General features: G+C 56.0%; 8 protein-coding genes across 8 annotated transcripts; 4 read left to right on the top strand and 4 right to left on the bottom strand.

Annotated features, from left to right (window-relative positions):
- Nucleotides 1-62: 62 nt before the first annotated feature.
- On the bottom strand, nucleotides 63-941 carry BDY17DRAFT_257635 (uncharacterized protein; the record flags this gene model as incomplete). The annotated part of the gene is made up of 2 exons (XM_033731704.1): nucleotides 63-356; nucleotides 420-941. Coding segments are annotated over 2 exons (816 nt in total), but the record flags the coding sequence as incomplete, so codon positions are not given.
- Nucleotides 942-1,395: 454 nt separating this feature from the next.
- BDY17DRAFT_304881 (Mus7/MMS22 family-domain-containing protein) lies at nucleotides 1,396-8,340 on the bottom strand. The gene has a single exon (XM_033734784.1). It carries the CDS (start codon nucleotides 8,164-8,166, stop codon nucleotides 1,441-1,443), a length of 6,726 nt encoding a protein of 2,241 aa, XP_033585620.1. The 5' UTR covers nucleotides 8,167-8,340; the 3' UTR covers nucleotides 1,396-1,440.
- A 178-nt stretch (nucleotides 8,341-8,518) lies between these two features.
- On the top strand, nucleotides 8,519-9,523 carry BDY17DRAFT_319106 (soluble NSF attachment protein; the record flags this gene model as incomplete). The annotated part of the gene is made up of 3 exons (XM_033736245.1): nucleotides 8,519-8,551; nucleotides 8,610-9,040; nucleotides 9,109-9,523. The coding sequence occupies 3 exons, from the start codon at nucleotides 8,519-8,521 to the stop codon at nucleotides 9,521-9,523; spliced, it is 879 nt and encodes a 292-aa protein (XP_033585619.1).
- Nucleotides 9,524-9,720: 197 nt separating this feature from the next.
- On the bottom strand, nucleotides 9,721-10,102 carry BDY17DRAFT_327849 (uncharacterized protein; the record flags this gene model as incomplete). Its single annotated transcript, XM_033737746.1, has 2 exons — nucleotides 9,721-9,986; nucleotides 10,042-10,102. 2 exons carry the CDS (start codon nucleotides 10,100-10,102, stop codon nucleotides 9,721-9,723), a joined length of 327 nt encoding a protein of 108 aa, XP_033585618.1.
- A 607-nt stretch (nucleotides 10,103-10,709) lies between these two features.
- On the bottom strand, nucleotides 10,710-14,527 carry BDY17DRAFT_257888 (WD40-repeat-containing domain protein; the record flags this gene model as incomplete). Its single annotated transcript, XM_033731727.1, has 5 exons — nucleotides 10,710-10,774; nucleotides 11,330-11,598; nucleotides 11,764-12,279; nucleotides 12,387-13,313; nucleotides 13,380-14,527. 5 exons carry the CDS (start codon nucleotides 14,525-14,527, stop codon nucleotides 10,710-10,712), a joined length of 2,925 nt encoding a protein of 974 aa, XP_033585617.1.
- A 963-nt stretch (nucleotides 14,528-15,490) lies between these two features.
- Nucleotides 15,491-17,835, top strand: BDY17DRAFT_48038 (acetyl-coenzyme A synthetase-like protein 1). The gene is made up of 3 exons (XM_033738434.1): nucleotides 15,491-15,769; nucleotides 15,825-17,016; nucleotides 17,077-17,835. The coding sequence occupies exons 1-3, from the start codon at nucleotides 15,651-15,653 to the stop codon at nucleotides 17,824-17,826; spliced, it is 2,061 nt and encodes a 686-aa protein (XP_033585616.1). The 5' UTR covers nucleotides 15,491-15,650; the 3' UTR covers nucleotides 17,827-17,835.
- A 221-nt stretch (nucleotides 17,836-18,056) lies between these two features.
- Nucleotides 18,057-21,229, top strand: BDY17DRAFT_304875 (Metallo-peptidase family M12-domain-containing protein). Its single transcript, XM_033734783.1, has 2 exons — nucleotides 18,057-20,474; nucleotides 20,528-21,229. Exons 1-2 carry the CDS (start codon nucleotides 18,366-18,368, stop codon nucleotides 20,888-20,890), a joined length of 2,472 nt encoding a protein of 823 aa, XP_033585615.1. The 5' UTR covers nucleotides 18,057-18,365; the 3' UTR covers nucleotides 20,891-21,229.
- A 167-nt stretch (nucleotides 21,230-21,396) lies between these two features.
- On the top strand, nucleotides 21,397-23,488 carry BDY17DRAFT_304873 (SecY subunit domain-containing protein). Its single transcript, XM_033734782.1, has 5 exons — nucleotides 21,397-21,594; nucleotides 21,719-21,880; nucleotides 21,939-22,550; nucleotides 22,602-23,172; nucleotides 23,231-23,488. Exons 1-5 carry the CDS (start codon nucleotides 21,585-21,587, stop codon nucleotides 23,304-23,306), a joined length of 1,431 nt encoding a protein of 476 aa, XP_033585614.1. The 5' UTR covers nucleotides 21,397-21,584; the 3' UTR covers nucleotides 23,307-23,488.
- The last annotated feature ends 177 nt before the right edge of the window (nucleotides 23,489-23,665 follow it).

Genomic DNA, 23,665 nt, shown 5'->3' with positions numbered 1-23,665 from the left:
GCCAAAAACTCCCGTAATACATGGCAGGTCGTAGTCGTAGCGCTCATAAACCTTGAAAAGCATCACCCCTCGCGTCTCTCCGACCAAAAGTTAGGCTCGTCCAGCAAACCCGCCGACTTCGTCCTTTGCGACTCGACCCGCGACGCAAGTTGCGAGTCGTTGTTCAGATCCGTCACCGTCCGGTACAAACTGTCTTCCCTTGCTTCGTTGCCCTCCAGTCCTTGGACACCGTGCGGTCGGAATGCTGCCCGTGAACTTCCTGCGCTCGGAGTGTCGCCATGCTCGCTGCCTTCCGGAAGCGTGATCTGTGAAGGTAGCCAGGATGACTGCGAGGATGGCGCGAGGAGAATGGCAATCTGCGCGTCCGTCAACCATCAAGTCGCTAGTCAAGCAACGATGTCCAACAGGGTAGCTCTCACCTTCCAAATGAAGACCCCAATCGGCACCACCATTAGCATAATCGCCACCTTTCTCTCCTCCTCCCTCCACGGCTCCAAGCACCGATTGTCCCTTTGAAACCTCATTTGACATGCATTCGCCCCGTGATTCGCGTCCGGAAACGGCCATGACATGTCCTGTGGATTCTTCAAACCACAGCACGAGAACGCATCCTGAATCCGCCGTATATCCTCCACCTCCCTGCCATCAAACAACCGCATCCATCTCTCGCCCAGCGCACAGTTCAAACTCCCCGGCGGCGAGTAATGCGTGCCAGCCAGCGTAGCCAAGACGGATTCAAATATGAGAAAAGCGGCCACGACGACTTGAAAAACTCGCGATGCCTGCACCTGGCCCTTCCGTGCTAAGCTGTCGTTGAGTGAGAGTACAGCCTCTAGTGCTACGCCCGCCAGTGGCGGCAGGGCCATCGCTAATGCGCATACTGCGTTGGGAATCGGCAGGCTGTATCTGTTTGCGCTGTAGAGCGCGTATGCGGCGAGCGAGGTCAGGGCCAGGAGATACTGTTTATGCGTTAGCACGCGAAACTGTGAGATATATGTGCATCACGCGTACCAACACCGACACACCGGTGACGAGATGTCTCCTTGTCAAAGCCATCGCGGGAGCTGTTTGGAGATAGATCACTCGCGCAGCGTCCTAGCACGAAGTTGCACGATAAGCTGTGGCAACCTGAAGTCGTCACAATGAGATCACGGGGGCAGGGGCGGAGCTGATCCGCCTGGAATTCCACACACTGGAGACGGATAGATTGAGCTCTGAACCGAAGAAGAATATGACTGAATGTGTGTTCGAACTTCGTGAGTGGAAAGGGTACAGCGAGGACGATTTTGCTTCTTCGCCACCGACAATTGCGCTATCGACACACCAGCCTCGTACCCTGGCAGATTGCGGAGTGCGGAGTAGAGTGGGGAGGTTGGGGCGTGAGATGATCGACACCTCCAACTTCGTTTGTCTACGCATGCATTGAATGCTATACATGTCCTACACAATCACACTACCATGATCATAGGCTCTCACTGCGATTGTCGCAGCGTCTCTTCCTCGTCCCTCGAAGATCATCTCATAGCTCTCCCGGAACCGCCTTAGCGATTCCTGCAATTGGACTCTTTCATCTCCTTCAAGCCGCACCGCAACCTCCACAAACTGTGTACCCTTTCGCACGTAGTACCGTCCGTCCCGAGCATGCCACTCCGACTGAAACTTTTCCCGCACTTGCTTCATGACGAAATCTCTCGTGTCAGGCCATGCGTAGGAAAGCACCGATTCTCTCCCCTCGCTTCCAACCCATTCATCGATACTCTGGCCAGTCGTATACGCCTCGAATTGCGCGGCACACTGTACAAACTCACGAACAGTCTCCTCGAGCCCCTTCGCCGCCTCGGTGCTCCTCCTCATAAATTGCACGCAAGGTATAGCACACCGGACGAAGTCGAAGATGGCGGCTACCGTCTTTTGAACATGCGGCAAGGTGATCTGTCCATGATGGACGAGAGCCGCTCGCAACGGGTGCAGTGCGCTTTGGAAGAGGATAGCCAGCGTCTGAAAAGTCGCGGCAACGCTTCCGTCGTCTTCCATCTGGACACAGTAGAGGAGCTTCTCTGCAATGTTCGCGCATGCCTCCACGATTGGCACCGTCACAATCCACGAGCATGCTGTGAGAAGAGAACTCTCAAAGTACGCGGGAAAGACGGCGGACAAGAGGACATGGCGCAGACTGGGCGCGTGCGGATTCCCCCTTTCCACTGTACTCGTCGCTGCCGACACGAACTGATCGATCAAGTAGGATTGATGCCCATCAAGCGCCGCTCTTTCGCTCACAGTCTGGATGAAAACCGCGAGCTCCTTCCGCTTACGACCTTCATTGAGCTTCGGCACATAGCTCCTCAGCCTGCCAATGACATAGGTAGGATCGGTGGCGGGCAATGGGAAGGCTGAAGAGTCCGTGAAGAAGCGATCCACTGCGCAGATGTCGGTAGTGTATTGCTGCAGGAGCGTGACGACTTGCTGCACGAATTCGACATACACGCCCTGCGCCTGCAAGCTTGCGACTTCCGCTTGCCCAGAGGGTTGGAGACTTTGGTAGTTTCGCTTCATGGCCTGCATCATTTGTACCAGCATGTCCGCGTAGGTTTGGCGTAGTTGCCGAAGCATGCTCGGATGCTGTCGTAGCGTGCGGTCGAAATTGTCGTACATGTTTGACAAGACAGCTGACAACATCGCCAGTCGGCGTTGGCGAAGCTCGTGCAAGGATATGTTATACTCTCCACTGCTGTTCCGCATGAATGGCAAGTTGAACAATAAGGGCTCCTCCGGATATCGGTTCAATAGAGCGCTCGTCAGCTTGTGCTGGAACTTCAGCGCTGCCTCTCGCGCCACCAACGATCGGAGCCATTCTGTGATCAAGCCGCTTTCGATTGGCTCAATGTCACCCAGCTCCGCCACCCGAGATAAGAAGTACGGGGTGTATTTGTGGTGCTGCTCCGTATCTCGCAACTGACTCCACGCATCGGAGCTGTAGCCAGCGATGTAGCTCGCCCAGGTCCTGGTACCATGGGCTATTGTGCGATGTGCCACACCAATCCATACATCGATGACTTGAGTAAGCAGGGTATCGTCTGTTGTTGTGTCTGCTCCGAACACATTGGACACCAAGTTTGCTAGTGGCCCTTGCAGACTTGTGGCGATGTCTTGATCGACCGGCTGAATCGTATCATCGACTGCTGCGAATTCTTGCAGTGCGCTGGAATCTCCGTACTCTTGACTCTCCTCGCTTCCTGGCTGGCTGTCTTTAGCGGCGCGAAACTTTTTCTCGAGATCGAGAGCGGCAATAGCAACGCGAAGGGCTTCTTGAATTGTCCCATGAAGCCGGCGATCGGACGGCTCGAACAAAGTCAGGACCTGTTGAAATCCACAACCTTCGAGGATGCTCAACACATTTCCGAAGGTGCTGCAACACTGCAAGACGTGCCTGAGTGCCGATAGAGTTTCCACAAGTGACATCGCTATCTGCCGTTGATTGCGAGTAATGGTGTCCTCAATGGTGCGGGATGAAACTGCGAGCATGCCCTCTGCAGTAGCCGCGGCAGCCTCCTGCTCCACCTCCGTCCTTGCAAGTCGATACTGGCTGATAGTGGTGGTAATGATACCGGAGATCCAGCTATTGAACGGCTCCAGGTTCGCAGAGGGCTCATCGGTCGACGCTTGGAAGCTGGCGAGATTGGACCAGGCGCGAATATTAAGTCGACAGACTTCTCGGTGAGAGCTCGAGTGATCCACCAAGTTCTGTATCAGACTCGGCCTCAATCGATGACCCGCCGGGGCAGCATAGTAGAGGGTGCAAAGAAGGTCATGGTGGTTTCGCAGCGCGTCTAAATCAGCTTGTCGCAGCTCGGCGTCTTTGCGATGCGTTCGACCATGGTTCGGAATGAATCGCCACGCTATACCACCGATTTTCTTGCTGGTGACAATGTTATGCTTCTTCAGTCCGTGCAGGCCAGACGCAAGCATCTTCAAGAAGATGGCGAACGATCGGTCTTCCGCTTGGACTTCCAGTTGAGGGTGGTGGGAAAGATCACTGAGAAACGCCGGGGAGCCATGGCTACCTTCGTTGTGCAATTGGGCAAGTCCACGTCTGGCGAAGAAGTCGAACGCGGTGCCGAGAAGCGATTCGCAACTCCACCACCCCCATCTGTTAATCAGTACGAAGCACCTCGTCAGAGCCGAGCGAATATAGTCATTCACCGTCGTGCCAGGGTGCGTGCTGGTAGCTGCGTACAGTCCGAATAACCGCTCAACGAGGCACTTCGGAAGAGTCCAGCCATCTCGGTTTCCTTGAAATCTGCTCCCCGTCCGCAATATGCCATTGACGTCTATTTCAAGAGCAGGTTGGATCGTCAGAAGGTCATACCAAACCTTATCGAGAGCGGAAACAGAGCTCAATGCGGACGGATCGACTCGTAGCAACGCTTGTGAGATGGCGGTCCAGAAAGATACACCCTCTATCTCAACTCTCTGCGTGACATGGTACAGGATGACAATGCTGCACATTACGGTGTCTGTGTCCCGCAGTCCAGCTTCACGTCGGGAAGAATGTTTGTTCGCTTCGTACGTGGTGTGCAGATCATGAAGGTATTCTGGCAAGCACATCTTGGCCAGATGAACGGTCGAGCGTGCTAATAGCTGCTGACAGCATGTTCGATCTTCTGGCTGCACTGACGCGTGCTGGCAAAGCACAACAAGCTGTGTTGACAGAATGACGGCATATTGGGCACATCTAGCGAAGATGTGGTGGTGCGTTGCTCTCCCGTCTTGATGCTCCGTGACACTCTCCAGCAAGTCCTGGACCATGCGTAGAGTCGCGTGTATGCATTCCCTGCGATCCACGGGATCAAGAAAGGCCAAACAACGAGTGAAGTATCGTACGACAGAGCGGAGCAAATAATCGACATTTGACAGAACCAGCGCCTGTGTTCCGGTCTCGGGTGAGTCGCACTGCTCTGTTGAAAGAGTTTGGAACGCATCAGATATTGCGCCGGGAATGCGATTCAAGCCGACCGCGACATCTTCGGTCCATGCTCCCCAATTCAGCACTTCACTATCGATGTGGATGCGGATTCGGCCTGTTGGGGTGTCCAGGTCCCGATCGGCGAAATTCAGGCTGGCAGCGAAATCGCCGCTGCCGATGAATGAGCTTTCATGGAAAAAGGTCCCAAGTGGCAAAGGAAGAACATCGAAATCGGTGGCATATCGGGTGCCAAACGGTCCCAGGCCGTGCAGTATTTGGCAATTATTATCTGTTGGCAGTTGCAATGTTTCTTCGATATCCTGAAAGACGGGTAACGGCTCACTCGGTTGTCGGAGTTCTTGGACTTCAGCATCGATGCGGCGAGATTGCCTTTTCCGAGGTCGGCGTGGTAGAATAACGCGCGATGGATCGGATTCGGCTGCTGCCTCATTGATTTCCTTGCTGGGCTCAGGACGACCATCTTTCCCAGTATTGGCTCTATCTGGACCAAGGTCAGGGTCGCGCAGGAAGCGAGCCAGCTGAAAGTCATTCCCGCCTCGACGATTTAGTCGTGCTACGCTCTCCGTGAGACAGTGCATGCGATGTTTGAAAATCGCAGCCCGATGATCTCGGCTGAAATCACCTTCCAACGACTCTATTTGAGCTTCACGATAACGCAAAGGCTGTGCGGGAGCTCGTTGAATTTTCGGATTTGGCCTACTCCTCGACATGCTCGCGTCCTCCGAACGGCTTTGTTCGCTTGCTCGGGTGCTCGTAGTAGTTTCGCTGAGATTACCGTTCGGCAGATTCAGCTGTATCTGGCGCGTTCTCGCCCAAGATACATGGTTCCCTGGCGGTTTTGACGGGCGAGTAGTGGTGACCTTGGATAGTGGAATCGGTAGTCGTGTTTGTCGGTTGTGCTGCATCTCTTCCAACGGTGTCCTGTTCACAGTACGTACCGATGAAACATTATTGCCATCGGATATCTCCTCGAGCTCTGTGCCAGTCCCGTGACCGCGGTATTGAACGTGACTCGGCTGATGAGGCATAATGGTGCCTTCTCGCCAGGAGCGCAGCACATGCGAGGCTTCGGCCGTCTCGTCTCTGGTTGCAAGACGCACATATTTACCTGACGGCGAATGTCGGCCAAGATTCGGTTGCTTTCGTGCTCTCCTTGCCGCAACTCGTATGAACTGGGGTACATGTTCACGATGCGTTCCCACTCCCCGCGGTGCATCGACGATGCTAAGTCGAGGTGCTTTTGTTTTGTCTGGCATTCGCCGATTGCCACGCTCGTGCCCTGAACCCTTTGTGCGAGACGCCCCCGTTATCCGGCTCATGGCAGCACGCTCTTCTGAGAAGTCCGTCTGTCCGCGCTCTCGTGGCTCCTTTATTTTTGATCGGCGCTTGACTGCGTGCTTTCCACCCGATCGAACTCGAGATGATCCGTCTAGCATGGGGTCTATCCAGTCAACTTCCATGCTGTCGTCATCAGCAAAATTTGTTGGCGCGGTTGAATGGCGGTCCCGTCGGAAGTCGAGTTTGAGCTGTCTCATTGCAGCGGGAGATGGGGGTCGATCCATCCCGTCATCCTCTTCCTCTTCCTCCTCATCGGAAATCACAATGGCATGTTGCGGCTTCGCGAACGACGCACTCTTGGAGAATACTCGTTGCGCGACACCTTTCTGCGGCGCAGTTTTGGGAGGAGACGCAGAGTTGAGCATATGCTGTTGCATTGAAGATGGAGATTCTGGCGGTTTTTGGGCACGTAGATCGACCTTGAGCCAGGACGCTGGCAAGACGCCTTTGACGCGTTTGCTTTGGGGTTGCATCTGTTGCTGGTTCACGTCGGCTTCCTCTTGCGAATGCGAAGACTCGCTAACGTGATCAAATTCGTCTGTCCTTTGCCCCGCGACAGGCGTCGATGACTGCTGCCTTCGAGGAGAAGACGGCTCGTGTTCGGATTGGTCGCCTTGGTCAGACCCAATGAGGTCGGCCTGAGGATCAGACGAAATCTCAGGGGTGAGTGGTGCATCTGGAGTGAGCCCTCGAGGCAATTTGAAGTTCGTTGCGGCTGGCCGAGTGGGCGCACGAGATGCTTTCCCACCTCGAGTAGATGGCGGAGATGGAGGTATCGAGAATTCATCCCGTGTTAGAGCTGCTGAAGCTGCTGCTCGCGCAGAGTGAATGCCGTGGGATATCTTTCTGCGCTTTGAACTGTTCCCGAGGGTACGATAGACAGGCTGATTGACCAGTGCATTGATGTCCGGCAAGTCTTTCTCGCTATCGGCATTGTCCGGTCCCATGTGGAAAGGCGAGGAGAGAGCTGGAGCCATGGAGAGTGAACCATCGACATTGGAACTTGAAGGAAGAAGAGATGTACTCTCATCGATGAAACTCTGATCGCTACGCTCATCGTCCTGGCTGGCAACAGGGTAATCTGTCTGCGCGGCACCTCGCTCCGTAACGACACGGACAGGTCGATAACCATGATCTCGAAACTGCTTTTGATGTTGTGCTTTGTCAAATAGGTAGGGATGCATCTGCTTCTCGTTGCGAACGCGCAGATTTCGTTTGCCGACCGAAGTTGGAACGAGGTCTTCCCAAGCGGTAGCTGCTTCGGTTGACTGCTCACTCGTCTCGAGTTGTTCGCCCTGCGCAGTCGAGTTGTATCGTTCCTCACGATTTTGGCGCATCGGAAACCGAAAGATCGCAGGTGGCGGTGAAGGAGAAATCTCCCGAATAGACAGTGGGGAAGATAGGGGCGTGCTTGTCACGGAATATGGCTGGGGCGTTGTCCGGTCATTTCGCAAGCCACCATCAGCCAGGATATCACGGATGTCCGGGAGGCTGGCAGAGTGATCGGATTGCGAGCTCCTCAACTGCGAGGACCGCTCGAGGTTTTCCGTCTGACGAGCCAGGGCGGAGATAGATGTGCTGCTCTGAGGCGCAGACAACTTCGACTGCTTGCCGTACAAAGCGGCGGGCTGGGGTAGCATCCATGGCTCATCCTCCACGGTCTGCTCGACATTTGCCAGGCCCAATCTACTGCTTGACGTCTCAGGCTCCTCAGAATGTCGGTGCAAGTCCTCCAGGCTAGCTGCTGTCTTCCATGTTGTCTTGGCAGCCCTCGATGGCGAAGCGAAGACAGCTTCCTCGTCGTCGGAATCCAGCACCTCTCCACGGTCTTGCCATGCTCTCATAGCTCCGAAGCCTCATCGTCAGCCCTTGTCTCCAGCTTGTGTCTGGTCCAGGAACGTTAATGTGGCGGCTGTGAGTGGTTGTCTTCTGATACGAAGTCTTGAAGTCAACCCGGAACTTTGGGTTTGGCCGTGGATGAGGAAGACGCGCTTGGACGCGCTCGTGGGTCGGCAGCTTCGGGCCGAGCCCTTGCCTTAAAGCCGCCCCTCCAATTGCGTAGGTCGACTGCGTGCCCATGTGAGTGGACATCTTCGTCTATCATCGCGCTCCCCTCCTACTTCATTCTTCACGTTTTTGGCCTACGATCGCATGTGCCGTTGAGTGTTCCAGCCTGACCGTTCTACCTCAGCAACCATGGCGCAGGATCCACGCGCGCTTCTACAAAAAGTCAGTGAAACCTGGCGTTCAACGGGCTGTTGCCTTTGCTAACAAGCTGCCTCACCAGGCCGACAAAGCAGCCTCGTCGGCAGGCGGAGGTTTCTCTTTCTTCGGCGGGAAGACGGACAAATACGAAAATGCCGTCGAGCTATACACACAAGCGGCGAATGCATTCCGAATGCAGAAAGCTGGCAAGGAAGCCGGACAAGCCTTCGAACGAGCCGCCGCAATCCAGTCTAAGAACCTCAACGAACCCGACGATGCGGCGAACACATTGACAGAGGCATTTAAGAGCTATCGGAAAGACGAGCCGGAGGAGGCGGCGAGGGTGTTGAGCCAGGCAATCAGCCACTACACGCTGAAGGGAAACTTTCGAAGGGCGGCGACATTTCAACAACAGCTGGCGGAATTATTTGAAGTGGAGCTAGGAGATCAAAAGAGAGCGATGGAAGCTTACGAGTCGGCCGCTGGTTGGTATGAGACTGATAATGCTGAGCAGTATGTTTAACACTCGCTTCGTACATGGGAGCCTTCACATTTGGATTGCGCTGACGTGTATCGGACAGACTCGCCAACAAGCTCTTCCTCAAAGTTGCCGATATCTCTGCGCTCGAGGCCGATTACTACAAAGCGATAGCCAACTATGAGCGCGTGGCGAAGAGTGCGATCAACAACAACCTCATGAAGTGGTCGGTGAAGGAATATCTCCTCAAATCTGGCCTTTGCCACTTGGCTACTGCGGACGTGATTGCAACAAACCGCGCTCTCGAATCGTACCGCGACTTGGATCCGTCCTTTGGTGGAACAAGAGAGCACCAGCTTCTGGTCGATTTGGTGCAGGCGGTCGAAGCAGGTGATCAGGACGCATTTGCGGATAAGCTGTTTCAGTTTGACCAGATGTCCAAGCTGGACAAGTGGAAGACGACCATCTTGCTTAGGGTGAAGGAGGGGATTGAGGAGCAAGGCGAGGATTTCTCATAGCCTTCGACTTCCTGGCGGATTTGCATTCTTGGTGGAGAATTGGCGTTCTGCAGCGATGTGCTCCTTCGTTAGACTATGCAATATGTCTTTGCACTTTTTCGTCCGCCGTCGCCGCAGTGTTGTATTCCAGAGCAGGCAGTACCTTCTTGAGTCGAGAGGCCTCAGGGGACAGTGTAGTCCACGATTCGTTGAGATGTTCATGTGCCACCTCCGGCATCTGTGCTGCTCTTCTGGTCGCGTGGCGCCGCAGACTCCGACGTTCGCTCTCTCGGTCCAAATAGCTTTTGTCTGATACCCCAAGCAAACCCTCCCTTTTGCACCTCCGTCACTTGCTGTTTGGCTTCTTGGAGATCGCTCATGATTGCCTCGCTAATGATTTTGTCATTCCGCGGAGGCTGCTCGAGCTTTTCGCCCGATTGTTCCGCTCGGATTCTCACGAGTTCGGGCTGCCAGGTAGTGTAGCCTGGCGAGATCGTTAGCATGTGTCGCACGGAAGACTGGGCGAGGAAGCGACTCACCAATGGCCACACCACAAATGAGGGCCCCGGCTACTCCCAGCACTGAAAACCCTCTGCTCATTGTCGCGCGTGGTTGATGATCTCATGAGAGATGCGAAGTGCCGGTCATCGAAAGAGGTACGGAAATTTGTTGAGGCCTGAGGCATCAACTCTGGAGCTGCACCTGTGCTCACTTCATGCGCCATCGACCACACTTCATGCGACGCCCCAAGAAATCGCTTTATTTTGATGGAGAAGAGGACCAATACTAACGTCAGAAGAGCATGACGTCTGCCAAAGCGCCGCCATGCATCGCATCTTCGGACGGCACGTCCAAACAGCAGTGACAAGGCCTCAGCTGTCTCCGCCAGTATCACATCGACTCCTCTCCACAACTCAGCCCCTACGAGATCGAGCTAGACATTCCAATGAAGCGCACATCAATGTCGAAGAACTCCTCTCTCAGCCAACATGGTCTGTAGAGCACTTGCTACCAGCAGAGAACGAAACGAATGATAGCCCGCAAGTCACATCCCAACAGCTTCATCACCTCCTCCGACTCTCGGCTCTTCCGCCGCCAAAGGACGCAGAAGAAGAGGCCAGGATGCTATCTACCCTATCCTCCCAACTGCATTTCGTCAAGCAGATACAAAAAGCAGACACTGCGGATGTAGAGCCACTCTGGGGTCTTAGAGATGAGACCAGGCAGGGCGAGAAGGAGGCGGAGCTGGGTGTGGAGGCGCTGAAAGATGCTCTCGAGGCGGAAGAAGTGCGGGGAAGATATCATAAGCGGATCAGACGGCGGAGAGAGGAGCCCGTGAAGACACCAGAGGAGGAGTGGGATCCGTTTCGGACGGCGGGCAAGAGGGTGGGACGGTACTTTGTTGTCGATGGAGGGAAGCGCAGATGAATTCTCGTCGCATGCCAGCACTTTATCCTGGACTGGGAATCTTCTGTTGGCACATAAAATGCTGTGTCTTCCCCGCTACCACGTCACGGCCGAGGGCCCCGTATGCTACAACGACAACGACCTGGCGTCTGACTACCAGCATGCGAGCGGAGGACTGCACGCGAGCACGTCACGCACGGCAGACTCGTATCGTTTTCTGGAAGTGGATCGATAGAGAACAACACATTTCAAGATCCAGAGGGTATCATCATTTCAAGTCGGAAAGACTTGTCCTCCCAACCCAAACTCCCAACATTCCCAGAATTCATTCCAGCGCCACCCTTCCAAACGCGCCAGCTACGGCGTCAATGTCTCTGGGAGACTCAACGATGGACTCCTGCGAAGGCGAATGGCCATTACTTCGCCGTAGCCCGGAATCAGCGCGCCCCTCGATCCGCTTGTCCAACACATCCACCCGCATGTCACTTTCTCTGTCCATTGATTTCAGCATCGTGGCTCCGTTCGTGTGGCTATCCCGTGACCTTTCTTCGAGAGCGCGCGCCGTGAGCTTGAGCTCCGCGCCGAGGTCACGAAGAAGTTGAGGAGGAACAGCGTCGCCAGGAAGATTTGCCAGCTTCTTCCGGTATGCGCGCAGATTCCGGCACACCGATTCCGTGGATGATGCAACGCTGCCGAAGCCTGGATTGGCGGGAGGAGCGAAAGAGCTCAACACGTTTTCAGTACTCTTAGACCGCAACGACATGCCGAGAGACGGTTTGCGCGTGACTTCTCTCTTTGCTTCCTTTGGGCTGGGAGGCGAAGGCGAGCGTTTCCTGGCGCTGTCACGCCGAGACTGGGCGAAGCTGGGGCGGAAGGTGGGTTCTAGACGCGGCGGCGACATGATGGAGGTTCGTGAAGTCTTCTTCTTGAGCCGCCGCGGAGATGGCGGCTGTGTAGGAGTGACCGCAGCCTGCGGTGAGGCGACTTCGTCCCCATCGATGCTCTTCTCCCGCTTGAAGCGTGATAGCTCCGAGTAAGACAAGACCTTCCGTAGGGGTGGTGCCAATGGCGTAAGCCTATTGCCTGCTCCACCTTCCAGTCCCTCGTCCGCTTCCGATATCAGCTCTTTCGGCGTTGCTGCATTGGTATCCCACATGAATATTGTCGAGTCCAACGCGACTGTGATGAGCTGTGTACGGGGTAGCCCTCCGTCCCGATCGGAAGATTCCAAGAGGGCCGCATCCGTGATGCCTTCTGTATGGCCCCAATCTCGCGCAATCAGCGATCCGAAATCGCTGTATAGACGGATAGATTTATCGCCACTCGAGACGCCAATGATCGCTGGACTGCCGTTAAGCGAATGTGCATATCTGCAAGAAGTGAATTAGTCGACAGGACTGGGAAGACGGTAGATAGCCCATGCACGAAGCATGTCGAAACCGGCCATCTTATCGTTGCAGAACCTGCGAGAACTCACATAATCTTCGACAACGCCGCAGCCTCGCCACCCTCAGAGTCTGAGCATTTGAACCCGAATCCCGACTGACCACTCTTGATGCTGTATTTGTAGACAGACCGATCTGCCGCTGATACCAGGAGTTCGTCCTGGTCTGCACCGAGACACATGGACAGAGGCGAGGATTTGAGCGTGATAGTCCTCATCATGACGAAGATGATCGAGCGCGAGTCGCCTTCGTTCCGGAGAAACGCTTCCCGGACGACAATGGTTCGATCTGCCGAGCAAGAAAGCAGAAATTGACCATCAGAGGCTGAGGCGAGGGCTGTGACGCCTGCCACATGCTCGTCCATTGTCTGCAAAAGATCCAGCTTACTGTCGCACCACGCGAATGATTGGACCATACGATCCCTGCTGGCGGTTGCGATAAGAGTGACTCCCATCCGTTCGAAGCAAATCAGGTCGACTATCTCTGCCGAATGCGCTCGTTCGTGAAGTATGACAGCGCTCGTGGCGATGTCCAAGATGGCTAGAGATCCGTACCTGTCTCCAGCCACTAGCAGAGATGCTTCCTCGATATGTGCGACCGCTTTGAGCTCGTTAGTAAGATCGTACATCTCCGGGGAGGACTCCACCGGCACTTGTAGGCCTGTGACAGCAGCCCCTGTAGAGTTCCAGATGTGGACTCCACCATTTCCGGCATACGTCAAGAAGGCAGCGTCGGGCAGCTTCTTCAAGGAAAGCCGACTCACTCCAAGAACAGCCTCGCTGTGGGCGGCTAGTTGAAGAGAAGCGACGTCGGCGTCCTTCGAAGCCGAGTCTCCAGCTTTGGTCAATGTGATACCTCGCTTCGAGTCGAGCTCCACGACGACATCACTGATCTTGGCCATTGCAGTGACCGTGATTGCATCGTAAGATGACAGAGATCGGAACTGGGCCAATGTAGATCTCCTGTCTCGCTTGCTGGTGGCAGGCGTCTGTTTTTGGAGATCTGCCGGGGTAAATCGTTTCGACTGTCCGATTGCACCTGCAACATGCAGGACTCGGGACTCGTCAATCATCGCGGCGGTAATTCTGAACCGAACTGTTCCGAGATGTGTCAAGGCCTGGGTGTTCTCCGAATCATCCAGCAAGCAGATCTCTCCTGATTCGGCACACAAGACGGCCTTGCCGGTTTCGAGCGAGACTGCAGCAACGAAGTTTGCGTCGATCAGATCACCGAGTAAACTGTTTTTGCCAGAAAGCACTTTGCTTCTCGGGCTGAGAACACTGTTGGCGAAGTCTGACGGCTTTTGTTTGGGAGTCAGCACGCCACTAGACGTTTCTGCACCCCGAGCACCGAGTGCTGCGTCGTCGTCAAGCTTCCATAGTTTTACATATCGAAGCCCGACGGTGAGGATCGCACGTCCAAGCCACGCCATCGCATTGATGGTCGATGTACATTTGTTGCTCGAGTGCAGGGCGGCCGCGCCCGTACGGTCATCGATGGTCCAAACGAAAAGAAAGCCATCATTGACGGTCCCTAGCGAGGCCAGATACCTAGAGTCCGGACTGAATGCCAGGGCATGGACGCCAAAGGCGTGTTCGGATAATGCAGTCACTGGGACCTCACTCGAGTCGCCCCTGTTATAGAAGATCAAGATGCGAGGCTTGTATCCAGTCTCTCCAATCGCAATCCACTTGCCGTTGGGGCTGAGGGCAACCGAGGTCGCTGCCTTGACGCGATCTTTGACCGTCGTGCTCTTACCGACCGGGGAGTCCGGCCAATCTCGTGTCGATACGGCCGGAGGCGAGCCACTGAGCCCTTGCTCCCGCAGGTTGCCTATGGCTTTGCTGCGAAAATCCGAAGTCTGTGGGATTGGCCAGGAGACGTCTTTCGAGGTTCCTGAGGCATGAGGTCGTGCACGGAAGAAGCGTTGTGTGACGGTCAAGTCTTGCTCGACTGTACAGACCACCGCTGCCGCGCCGGCAGTATATGCGAACTGCTTCGAGGACGGAAGACAGTCGAAGCCGTTTGCAGTCGCGGTCGTGGTACCAATAACCTTCCTCAGCTTCAGCCCCGTCTCTTCACTTCTCGAACTCCGAGTCGGCGATCGTCGAGGAGACGTCTTGAGGAAGGGCGAGTTGGAAGGAGTCAAGCGCAGGCTAGGTGTTGCATTCATCCTGGCTCCTGATTATGCCAGGGGATTCGAGGGTGCTTGCGGGTGGGGAGCATCTCCGTATCATCTCCCTCAGGACATCGTCGGGCGCTGTGATTGCTGCAGAGTCGAGGAATGAGGGGACGGTGCGTGTGGCAACTCGTGAATGGCAGATACGCCAACTCGCACCCGATGGAATGTCTCAGGAACGCGTGAAATTACCGTGCAACGTGAACCCGTCCGGGGCTTATTACTGTGTAGCTTTTTCCCCATTCGGCCATGTCATGATGTTGTCCGTGCGACGGAACAACATCGCTGACTAACACCACTCCTTCTAGCTTCAATTGGGTGATGTGTATTGCCGCGGCAAGGCAGGTTGAACGAGAGAATGAACACCGCGGCAAGTGTGACGAGCACGTGATCTTACTCACACCTCTTTGCTCTCGCAGTGCACAAGACCAAATGACTGTCAGCGCCAGGGCGCCGGTGACGGACAACTCTGGGCGAGTGACGGCGAGGGGAGGGCGGGCGGGTGGTCACACTGAGACAAATAGCCCGGCCTCGCGTGACCCGATGTCTTTCTCTCGCCCTGCGCCCGCCTCGCACCAATGGCACCGCCTGGTTCTGCATTGGGAAGGCCCTCGATCGTCTTCGGACAGAGGGGCATATGACGCACGGGCCACGCCATGCTTGCTCTCCCCTCCTTCGCCCGCGGATCTGCCCCACCCGATGTCGTCGGCGCGGGCGAAGGAGCGAGCAACGGGCAGGTCTCGTGGATATAATGGCAGCGAGAGCTCCCCGCAACGCAAAAGTAAGTGGTCGATAGAGCCTCACGTCCTCCCTTCCTCTTCCTCCCTCCTCTGTGTCTTCACTATCGCCAGCATTCCAAATATCGTACCGACTCGGGGGCCGAGACCTCGCGAATTCGCAACCACAGCTCCACCCCTTCGACCGACCCCACTAGTATCCTCGGGCGTTCCCTGCGTGACCGTCGGCGGTGCACGGGCGAGAGTTGCTTCATTCAAAAAGCCCGCAGACCTCCACGCACTTGCGCCGTTGTTGTGCTTGTTCTCGCTTTGACAGTATAATTACCGCTTCCCCCTCCACCGTCCTCCACCCCGAGCCGACAGGCCACCACTCTCTCAATATGTCCGAGTCCAAGGACAAGCAGCAGGACGAGAAGCCGCAGAAGACGGAGCAGCCCAAGGATGGCATTCCAGAGTCGCACCATGCCGAGAAATACGAAATCTCCAAGGGCTTCCATGAGTAAGTCGCGCCGGGCACTCTGCCGTTGCAAGTTACACGCTGACACCAATCCAAGCAAGCATCCCAAAAAGCCGCATTTGGATTCGCTCGAGCACTACCAAAAAATGTACAAGGAGTCCATCTCCGACCCCCAGAAGTTCTGGGCGAAGCAGGCCCGAGAGCTGCTCACGTGGGAGCAGGACTTCAAGACCACACACACCGGCACCCTCGCTGGAGGCGACAGCGCTTGGTTTCAGGAAGGCAGGCTCAATGCCTCCTACAACTGCATCGACCGTCACGCCGCCAAGAATCCCGACAAGCCAGCCATCATCTACGAGGCTGACGAGAAGGACGACGGCCTCACCGTCACCTACGGCGAGCTGCTCCGCGAGGTCTCCAGACTATCCTGGATCCTCACCCAGATGGGCGTCAAGAAGGGTGACACCGTTGCCATCTACCTGCCCATGATCCCCCAGGCCGTCTACGCCTTCCTCGCGTGCGCGCGTATCGGTGCCATGCACTCCGTCGTCTTTGCCGGCTTCAGCGCCGATTCTCTGCGCGACCGCATCATTGACGCCAAGTCCAAGGTCGTCATTACCACCGACGAGGGCAAGCGTGGTGGAAAGACGATCAGCACCAAGAAGATTGTCGACGATGCCCTGAAGCAGTGCCCGGATGTCAGCCACTGTCTGGTGTACAAGCGCACCGGGACCGAGGTGCCCTTCACCGAGGGCAGGGACTACTGGTGGCACGAGGAAGCCGAGAAGTGGCCGTCCTACTTTGCGCCGGTGAGCATGTCGTCGGAAGATCCGTTGTTCTTGCTCTACACGTCTGGCTCGACCGGAAAGCCCAAGGGTTTGATGCACACCACTGGTGGCTATCTCCTCGGCGCCGCGGCTACGGGCAAGTACGTCTTCGACATTCACGACAACGACGTCTTCTTCTGCGGTGGTGACGTCGGTTGGATTACCGGGCATACTTATGTCGTCTACGCCCCTCTTGTGCTCGGCTCTACTACCGTGGTGTTCGAGGGTACTCCCGCCTACCCCGACTTCAGCCGGTACTGGGAGGTCTGCGACAAGCACTCCGTCACCCAATTCTACGTTGCCCCGACCGCGCTTCGTCTACTCAAGAGAGCGGGTGATGAGCACGTCAAGCACGAGATGAAGAGGCTCCGTGTCCTCGGCTCGGTGGGAGAGCCGATCGCATCGGAGGTATGGAAATGGTACCACGATATTGTTGGCAAGAAATCGTGCCACGTGATTGATGTAAGTTGCTGCTGCGTTCGACGGCCCCCACTCCCCGCTCATCGCTGACATGGACGATAGACATACTGGCAGACGGAAACGGGCTCCCATGTCATCACTCCCCTCGGCGGCTGCACTCCCACCAAGCCAGGAAGTGCGACGCTCCCCTTCTTCGGTATCGAACCCGCCATCATCGACCCGGTCAGTGGCGAAGAGATCCACGGCAATGACGTGGAGGGTGTCTTGGCGTTCAAGCAGCCTTGGCCTTCCATGGCGAGGACTGTGTACGGAGCACACAAGCGTTACATGGACACGTATCTCAACGTCTACAAGGGCTACTACTTCACCGGCGACGGCGCGGCGCGGGATCACGAGGGCTACTACTGGATCCGTGGTCGCGTGGATGATGTCGTCAACGTGTCGGGTCACCGACTGTCAACGCAAGAGATTGAGTCGGCTTTGATTGAACACAAGGCTGTGGGCGAAGCGGCGGTGGTCGGTGTGAATGACGAGCTGACGGGACAAGCGGTGAACGCGTTTGTGTCGATCAAGGACGGGAACGAGATCAACGACCAGCTGAAGAAGGACCTCATCGCGCAAGTGCGGAAGTCCATCGGCCCGTTTGCCGCGCCCAAGAAGATCTACACCGTTCCGGACCTGCCCAAGACCCGGTCAGGCAAGATCATGCGTCGTATCTTGCGCAAGATTGTGGCTGGCGAAGAAGATCAGCTCGGCGACACGTCTACGTTGGCCGACCCGTCGGTGGTGGACACCATCATTGAGACGGTGAAGGAGGGCAAGGACGGGAAGGAGGGCAAGGAGAAGAAGTAGGGGATGATCTGGGGTGGTTAAATAGTCCGCACGAACGAGTGGAGTTGATGTTGGCTGGATTGCGGTGGGTTGGGTAGGACAATGGAGACAAATTGAACAAGACATTGAGCTCGACGTCTCCCGCTTCCTTCCGAGAGCCTTACCTCTGCCAAAGTCGGAGGTTGTGCCCGAGGGCCGCACGCTAATAAGGCACATGCATGCAAGGCCAGCATGTGTCGAGCAGGCGGTGGTCGAGACCCATCGCGAGCAGCTGCCGGGCCGGAGCTGGGCAATTAGACTTTCCCCAAGCGCCGCTGCATCTGCTCCACGCCCGGCACAGCCCATTTGCCCAGCCTGCTACTCCACCACCTCACCCGTCTTGATCTCTCGGCATTGTATCCATGACACGACGCTCGCTACAGTAATTCGCCCCCCCGTTCCTTCGTTAAATACTGCCGAGCCATCTTGAAACGAGCGCTTCCTATGTGACTTTGGCCTGCATGCAACCTGTTTCCCTTCGACTCTCGACTCTTCCCTTTCATCTCCGCTGCTAGTGAAGCATGCGGCTCTCTTGTCCTCCTCTACTCTTGCTCGTAATCACTTTTCTTTGCTCTCCCATTGCAGACGCAAGCTCGAAGAAGCGCAATCCAATTGGCGCCATCTCTATCATCCGCAATGCTACCATTCACACCCCCAGCCACAAGATCACGGCAACGTCGGACTTCGATCTCACATTCATCGCGGATGGCGGTCTACACGTCAAATTCAGCCTCGAACCGAACCGCGATGTGCTGCGAAGTAACAGTCTTATCACACACCTGGCGCCGGACGGATCGATAGAACGACAAGTCCCGCTGGAACGCTCAGGCCACAAAGTCTTCAAGGGTTCGGCTTGGGTGCGGAGCGGAGAGGATGGCGACGGCTCTTGGGAATGGGCAGGTTGGGTGCGGACTTTGATCAGCCGAGACGGAGCATACCCTTTCTTTGAAGGCGCCTTTTCCGTTCACCTCGACCACCATCACATCCAGAGCTCGACACACTATCTCCAAACAAGACATCGACTAGACCCGGAGATTGAAGGATTGGAGAGTGGAGACGAGTACATGGTGCTCTGGCGCGACTCCGATGTCCTCCCGGACAGTGCACTCGGACATGAAGAGTTACGGCGAAGTCTGAATGTCGATGCCGGTGACTCTGTTGCGTGTTCGGCCGACAAACTAACCTTCAACACCAACCCGGACCATCCGGTGCTCAAAGGGCTGTCCGGGCGATCGGAAGACTCGCTCGCCGGAGTGGAGGTCTCTCATCTCCTCCGGGGCCGCCAAACTGACAGTACGACTGGTGGCAATAGTGGCGGCGTGAATCTGAGAAGCACCATCGGGAATCCCGCTGGTTGTCCCACTGTTCGCAAAGTGGCTCTCGTCGGTGTCGCCACCGACTGTACCTACACCAGGGCCCTAGGATCCTCCGAAGCCGTCACCCAGAACGTCATCTCGCAGATCAACACTGCGTCGGGGATCTGGGAGGACGCTTTCAACATTGTCCTCGGGCTTCAGAACCTTACGATCTCTTCCGAAAACTGCCCCAGTTCGCCGGCAAGGGCCACGGAGTGGAACCAGGGCTGTTCGAGTGACGTGACTATCGAAGATCGTCTCAACTGGTTCTCGGCCTGGCGCGGCGAACAAGGTGGCGACAACAGTCATTGGACTCTGCTGAGCACGTGCAACACCGATTCCATCATCGGTCTTGCATGGCTTGGACAGGCTTGCATGAACACCGCCATTTCGTCCAACGGGAGCTCATTCACCGGCAACGGCGCTACTTCGGGTAGCAGCGAGGTGGTCAGCGGCGCCAACGTGGTCATACGGACGGACGGCACCAACGAGTGGGCCGTAATTGCCCATGAGACCGGCCACACGTACGGTGCCGTGCACGACTGTGACTCTACGACGTGCCAGGAGTCATCCTACGTCAGCTCGCAGCAATGCTGTCCGTACACCGCCAACACTTGCAGCGCCGATAGTCGCTTCATCATGAACCCGTACTCCCAACCGGGGGCCAACGCCTTCAGCCCCTGTACCATTGGCAACATCTGCAGCGCCATCGGCAGAAACTCGGTCAACACCAGCTGCCTTTCAGACAACGACGATGTGCGTCTCTTTGCGGGAGCAGACTGTGGCAATGGGATTGTGGAAGCCGGCGAGGAATGCGACTGTGGTGGCGTTGCAGGCTGTGCAGGCGACCCATGTTGCGATCCGACGACGTGCCGATTCACCTCGGGCTCGGTGTGCGACGACTCCACGGAAGAGTGCTGCTCCAATTGCCAGTTCAGAAGCAGCGGCACTGTATGCCGAGGAAGCACGAGTTCTTGCGACCCACAAGAGGTCTGCTCGGGCACTTCGGGCTCGTGCCCTGCTAACGAACTCGCCCCCAATGGTCAGGACTGTGGAGATGGCCTGAAGTGCGCCTCCGGGCAATGCACGAGCCGGAATCAGCAGTGTCGGACCGTCATGGGCAGCTATACTGGCAACAATGACACGCGTGCTTGCGATAGCTCCGGCTGCATGATCAGCTGTGCTAGTCCGCAGTTTGGCCCGGGAGCTTGCTACGGCCTGCAGCAGAACTATCTCGACGGAACACCATGTGGTGGAGGCGGGTATTGCCAGAATGTAAGTTGTCCCTCCTCTGGACGTTGTATACACACCTCTAACGCCATACGCAGGGTCAATGCGAAGGCACCAGTGTCAATGGTGAGGTGAAGTCGTGGATCGACGACAACAAGGGTATCGTGATCGGTGTTGCCTGCGCCGTCGGGATCATCCTCCTCATCGTTATTTTCGGCTGTTGCAGCCGCTATCGAAAGAAGAAGACGCGACGGACCAAGAACATCCCGGGCCATCCGGCACCTCCTCCAGAAGGTTGGCAAGGTTGGAACAATCGTGGGCCGATGGCGCAGGTGCAAGGCCCTCAGCAGGGCTGGTACGGACCGACGCCCATGAGTGGCCCAAGGCCTGCGTGGAATGCGCCACCTCGACCGCCGCCGCCGTCGTATCTACAGAGCAGCAACAGTGTGCGGTATGCTTAGCAGGGCTTGGGCGTGCAGGACCGATGGCGCTCCTGAGATGCTCACGATGTCGATGATGTTTACGCTTGATTGATGAGACGGTGATGATATCTTGGACTACTCCATGACGCATGTCTGAGATGATAGATCGAAAAGCAAAGATACATCTACCCACCTCTGGGTGAATTGCAGTCTGTGTCCCGTGTGTGTTCAACCGTCGCTTCAGCAAGAATCGAACTCAGACACTCCGTCGGGGAGCAAAAGGGAAGGGACCCGAAGGTCGATTATAGAAGCCAAAGCCTGTGTGTAATCAGCTACTTCCCTAGGTACGTCTGCTTCCAAACTCAATATATCTGCATGTGATTCTCCCATGCAATGTGAGTCATGAGAACTGGCGGATGCAAGATGGTCTGGCGTCCGGAGTGTGGTGGACACAACTCGTGACGTGATACCACGACTTTCGTCCAGGCATGGCGTCAAGCCCCTGCCTCAAGGGCTGGGGAACAGCTGTTTAGAAGACGGGGGAGCAATTTCGTGCATTGCCCTCACACTCCGCACCTCTTCCACCTTACCTCCCCTCATTCGAATCCCCTTCTCATTGTCCTTCTGCTCCACGCTCCTTTCTTTCAATCGTTTTGACATCTCGTCGTGAGGCGCCTAGGAATCATCCCATCTTCGAGCCGCGCACACCGGCTCGAAATTCCCCTGGGTCAAGATGAGTGGACGTATGTTCGACCGCACCCCATCTACCACGTGCTCCTACTTGCATTGGGACTGCAATCCTGTGGCAATGCATGCGTGTGACCGGTATGACTTGGTATAGAGGCTGACCCACTCCCTCTCCTACAGTCCGCTTCCTCGACCTCGTGAAACCCTTCACCCCCCTCATCCCCGAAGTCTCCGTCCCCGAGACCAAAGTCGCCTTCAATCAGCGACTAATATGGACGAGCGTGACCTTGGTCATCTTCCTGGTGATGAGCCAGATGCCCTTGTACGGCATTGTCTCCTCAGGTGCGTCTCCAAGGATCCGAAGATGGGAAACAGAAGAGGAAGATTGACCAAAATACAGACAACTCTGACCCGCTCTATTGGCTGCGAACCATGTTGGCGAGTAATCGCGGGACGTTGATGGAACTCGGTATCTCGCCCATCATCTCGTCCGGCATGGTCTTCCAGCTGCTGGCCGGCACGCATCTCATCGATGTCAACCTCGACCTCAAATCCGACCGCGAACTCTACCAGACCGCCCAAAAACTGCTCGCCATCATCATCTCTTTCGGCCAAGCTTGTGTGTTTGTTCTGACTGGCCTCTACGGCGCACCGAGCGACCTCGGTGCGGGCATCTGTGTCCTTCTCGTCGTGCAGCTCCTGACTGCGGCCCTGATTGTCATTCTGCTCGATGAGTTGCTGCAAAAGGGCTATGGTTTGGGAAGCGGTATTTCGCTCTTCATCGCCACCAACATCTGCGAATCGATCATGTGGAGGGCATTTGCGCCGACCATGGTCAATACTGGTCGTGGCCCGGAATTCGAGGGTGCCATTGTCGCCCTTGTCCATCTCCTCGTCACGTGGCCCAACAAGCAGCTTGCTCTGCGCGAAGCTTTCTACCGCCAGAACATGCCCAACATCATGAGCCTGCTTTCTACCATCATCATCTTTGGTGTTGTCATCTACCTCCAAGGTACGCTGCATTACTCCCATCCGAAGCAGATCGTCATCTAACCAAAGCCAGGTTTCCGTATCGAGATTCCCGTCAAGTCGTCGCGCCAACGTGGCATGCGCGGCTCCTACCCGGTCCGCCTCTTCTACACCTCCAACATGCCCATCATGCTGCAGTCCGCCCTATCCTCCAACGTCTTCCTCGTCTCGCAGATGCTCTACACCAAGCTTCCGGATAACCTGCTTGTGCGCATGTTTGGCGTGTGGGAGGCTCGCGAGGGCGGCGGACAAGTCGTGGCTGCTTCTGGTCTCGTGTACTACATGACCCCGCCCTTCAGCCTCAAGGACGCCCTCCTGGATCCCCTGCACACGGCCATCTTCACCGCGTACATGCTCATCGCCTGCGCCGCCTTCTCGAAGACGTGGATTGAGGTTTCCGGATCCAGCCCGCGTGATGTGGCGAAGCAGCTCAAAGAGCAAGGCTTGGTCATGGCTGGGCATCGTGACGAGAGCATGTACCGGGAGTTGAAGAGGGTCATTCCCACTGCCGCCGCCTTTGGAGGCGCTTGCATCGGCGCGTTGTCCATCGTGTCCGATTTGATGGGTGCTATGGGTGGTGGTACCGGCATTCTCATGGCTGTCACGTAAGTTTTGCATTCCCCTGATTGGACGCTGCGTTCTTCTTGCTGACACTCACACCAGAATCATCTACGGATACTTTGAGATTGCAGCCAAGGAGGGTGACATGGCTGGACTGAAGGGGCTCCCTGTTGGCTAGAGGGAGTGTGTGATCTGGTGAGGAATCGGGGATGAGTGTGGAGGAGTCAAAGCATGGATGATCTGGCGGAATGGGGAACTGCATTGGACTGGGTTCAGTGGTGTTTTCATGTAGGGCTTGGAGGTGTGTAGAATATTGAGTAGATTGTCGAGCATGGATGGCTTCAAGCCACCCGACTCATGCGTTTCATTCCTGTCACTTTCGTCCTACCACATCAGAAGCAATGAGGTTTGATGCGTGCATGTGCGTCTGGTGTCAATTAGGTTGCGCTTCCCCAGACCCACTCCACGGAACGTCGGGTGCTTAGGTAAAGTTGACGCCTTCCCCGCAGGGAAACGTGCAAGCTTGCCTGGCTGGCT

The sequence above is a fragment of the Neohortaea acidophila genome, assembly GCF_010093505.1.
Source record: "Neohortaea acidophila strain CBS 113389 unplaced genomic scaffold BDY17scaffold_12, whole genome shotgun sequence".
Lineage (NCBI taxonomy): Eukaryota > Fungi > Ascomycota > Dothideomycetes > Mycosphaerellales > Teratosphaeriaceae > Neohortaea > Neohortaea acidophila.
The sequence above is the reverse complement of the archived record's forward strand: the minus strand, read 5'-3'. Positions and strand labels throughout refer to the sequence as shown.

What these genes read in the sequence shown, in the direction of transcription:
- BDY17DRAFT_304881 (XM_033734784.1), bottom strand. Translation starts at nt 8,166, where the DNA reads ATGAGAGCATGGCAAGACCGTGGAGAGGTGCTGGATTCCGACGACGAG.
- BDY17DRAFT_48038 (XM_033738434.1), top strand. Translation starts at nt 15,651, where the DNA reads ATGTCCGAGTCCAAGGACAAGCAGCAGGACGAGAAGCCGCAGAAGACG. An exon ending in ATCTCCAAGGGCTTCCATGA is followed by an intron (nt 15,770 to 15,824) that starts GTAAGTCGCGCC and finishes CACCAATCCAAG; the next exon opens with CAAGCATCCCAAAAAGCCGC. An exon ending in AATCGTGCCACGTGATTGAT is followed by an intron (nt 17,017 to 17,076) that starts GTAAGTTGCTGC and finishes CATGGACGATAG; the next exon opens with ACATACTGGCAGACGGAAAC.
- BDY17DRAFT_304875 (XM_033734783.1), top strand. Translation starts at nt 18,366, where the DNA reads ATGCGGCTCTCTTGTCCTCCTCTACTCTTGCTCGTAATCACTTTTCTT. An exon ending in GAGGCGGGTATTGCCAGAAT is followed by an intron (nt 20,475 to 20,527) that starts GTAAGTTGTCCC and finishes CGCCATACGCAG; the next exon opens with GGTCAATGCGAAGGCACCAG.
- BDY17DRAFT_304873 (XM_033734782.1), top strand. An exon ending in TGTTGTCATCTACCTCCAAG is followed by an intron (nt 22,551 to 22,601) that starts GTACGCTGCATT and finishes AACCAAAGCCAG; the next exon opens with GTTTCCGTATCGAGATTCCC. An exon ending in GGCATTCTCATGGCTGTCAC is followed by an intron (nt 23,173 to 23,230) that starts GTAAGTTTTGCA and finishes CACTCACACCAG; the next exon opens with AATCATCTACGGATACTTTG.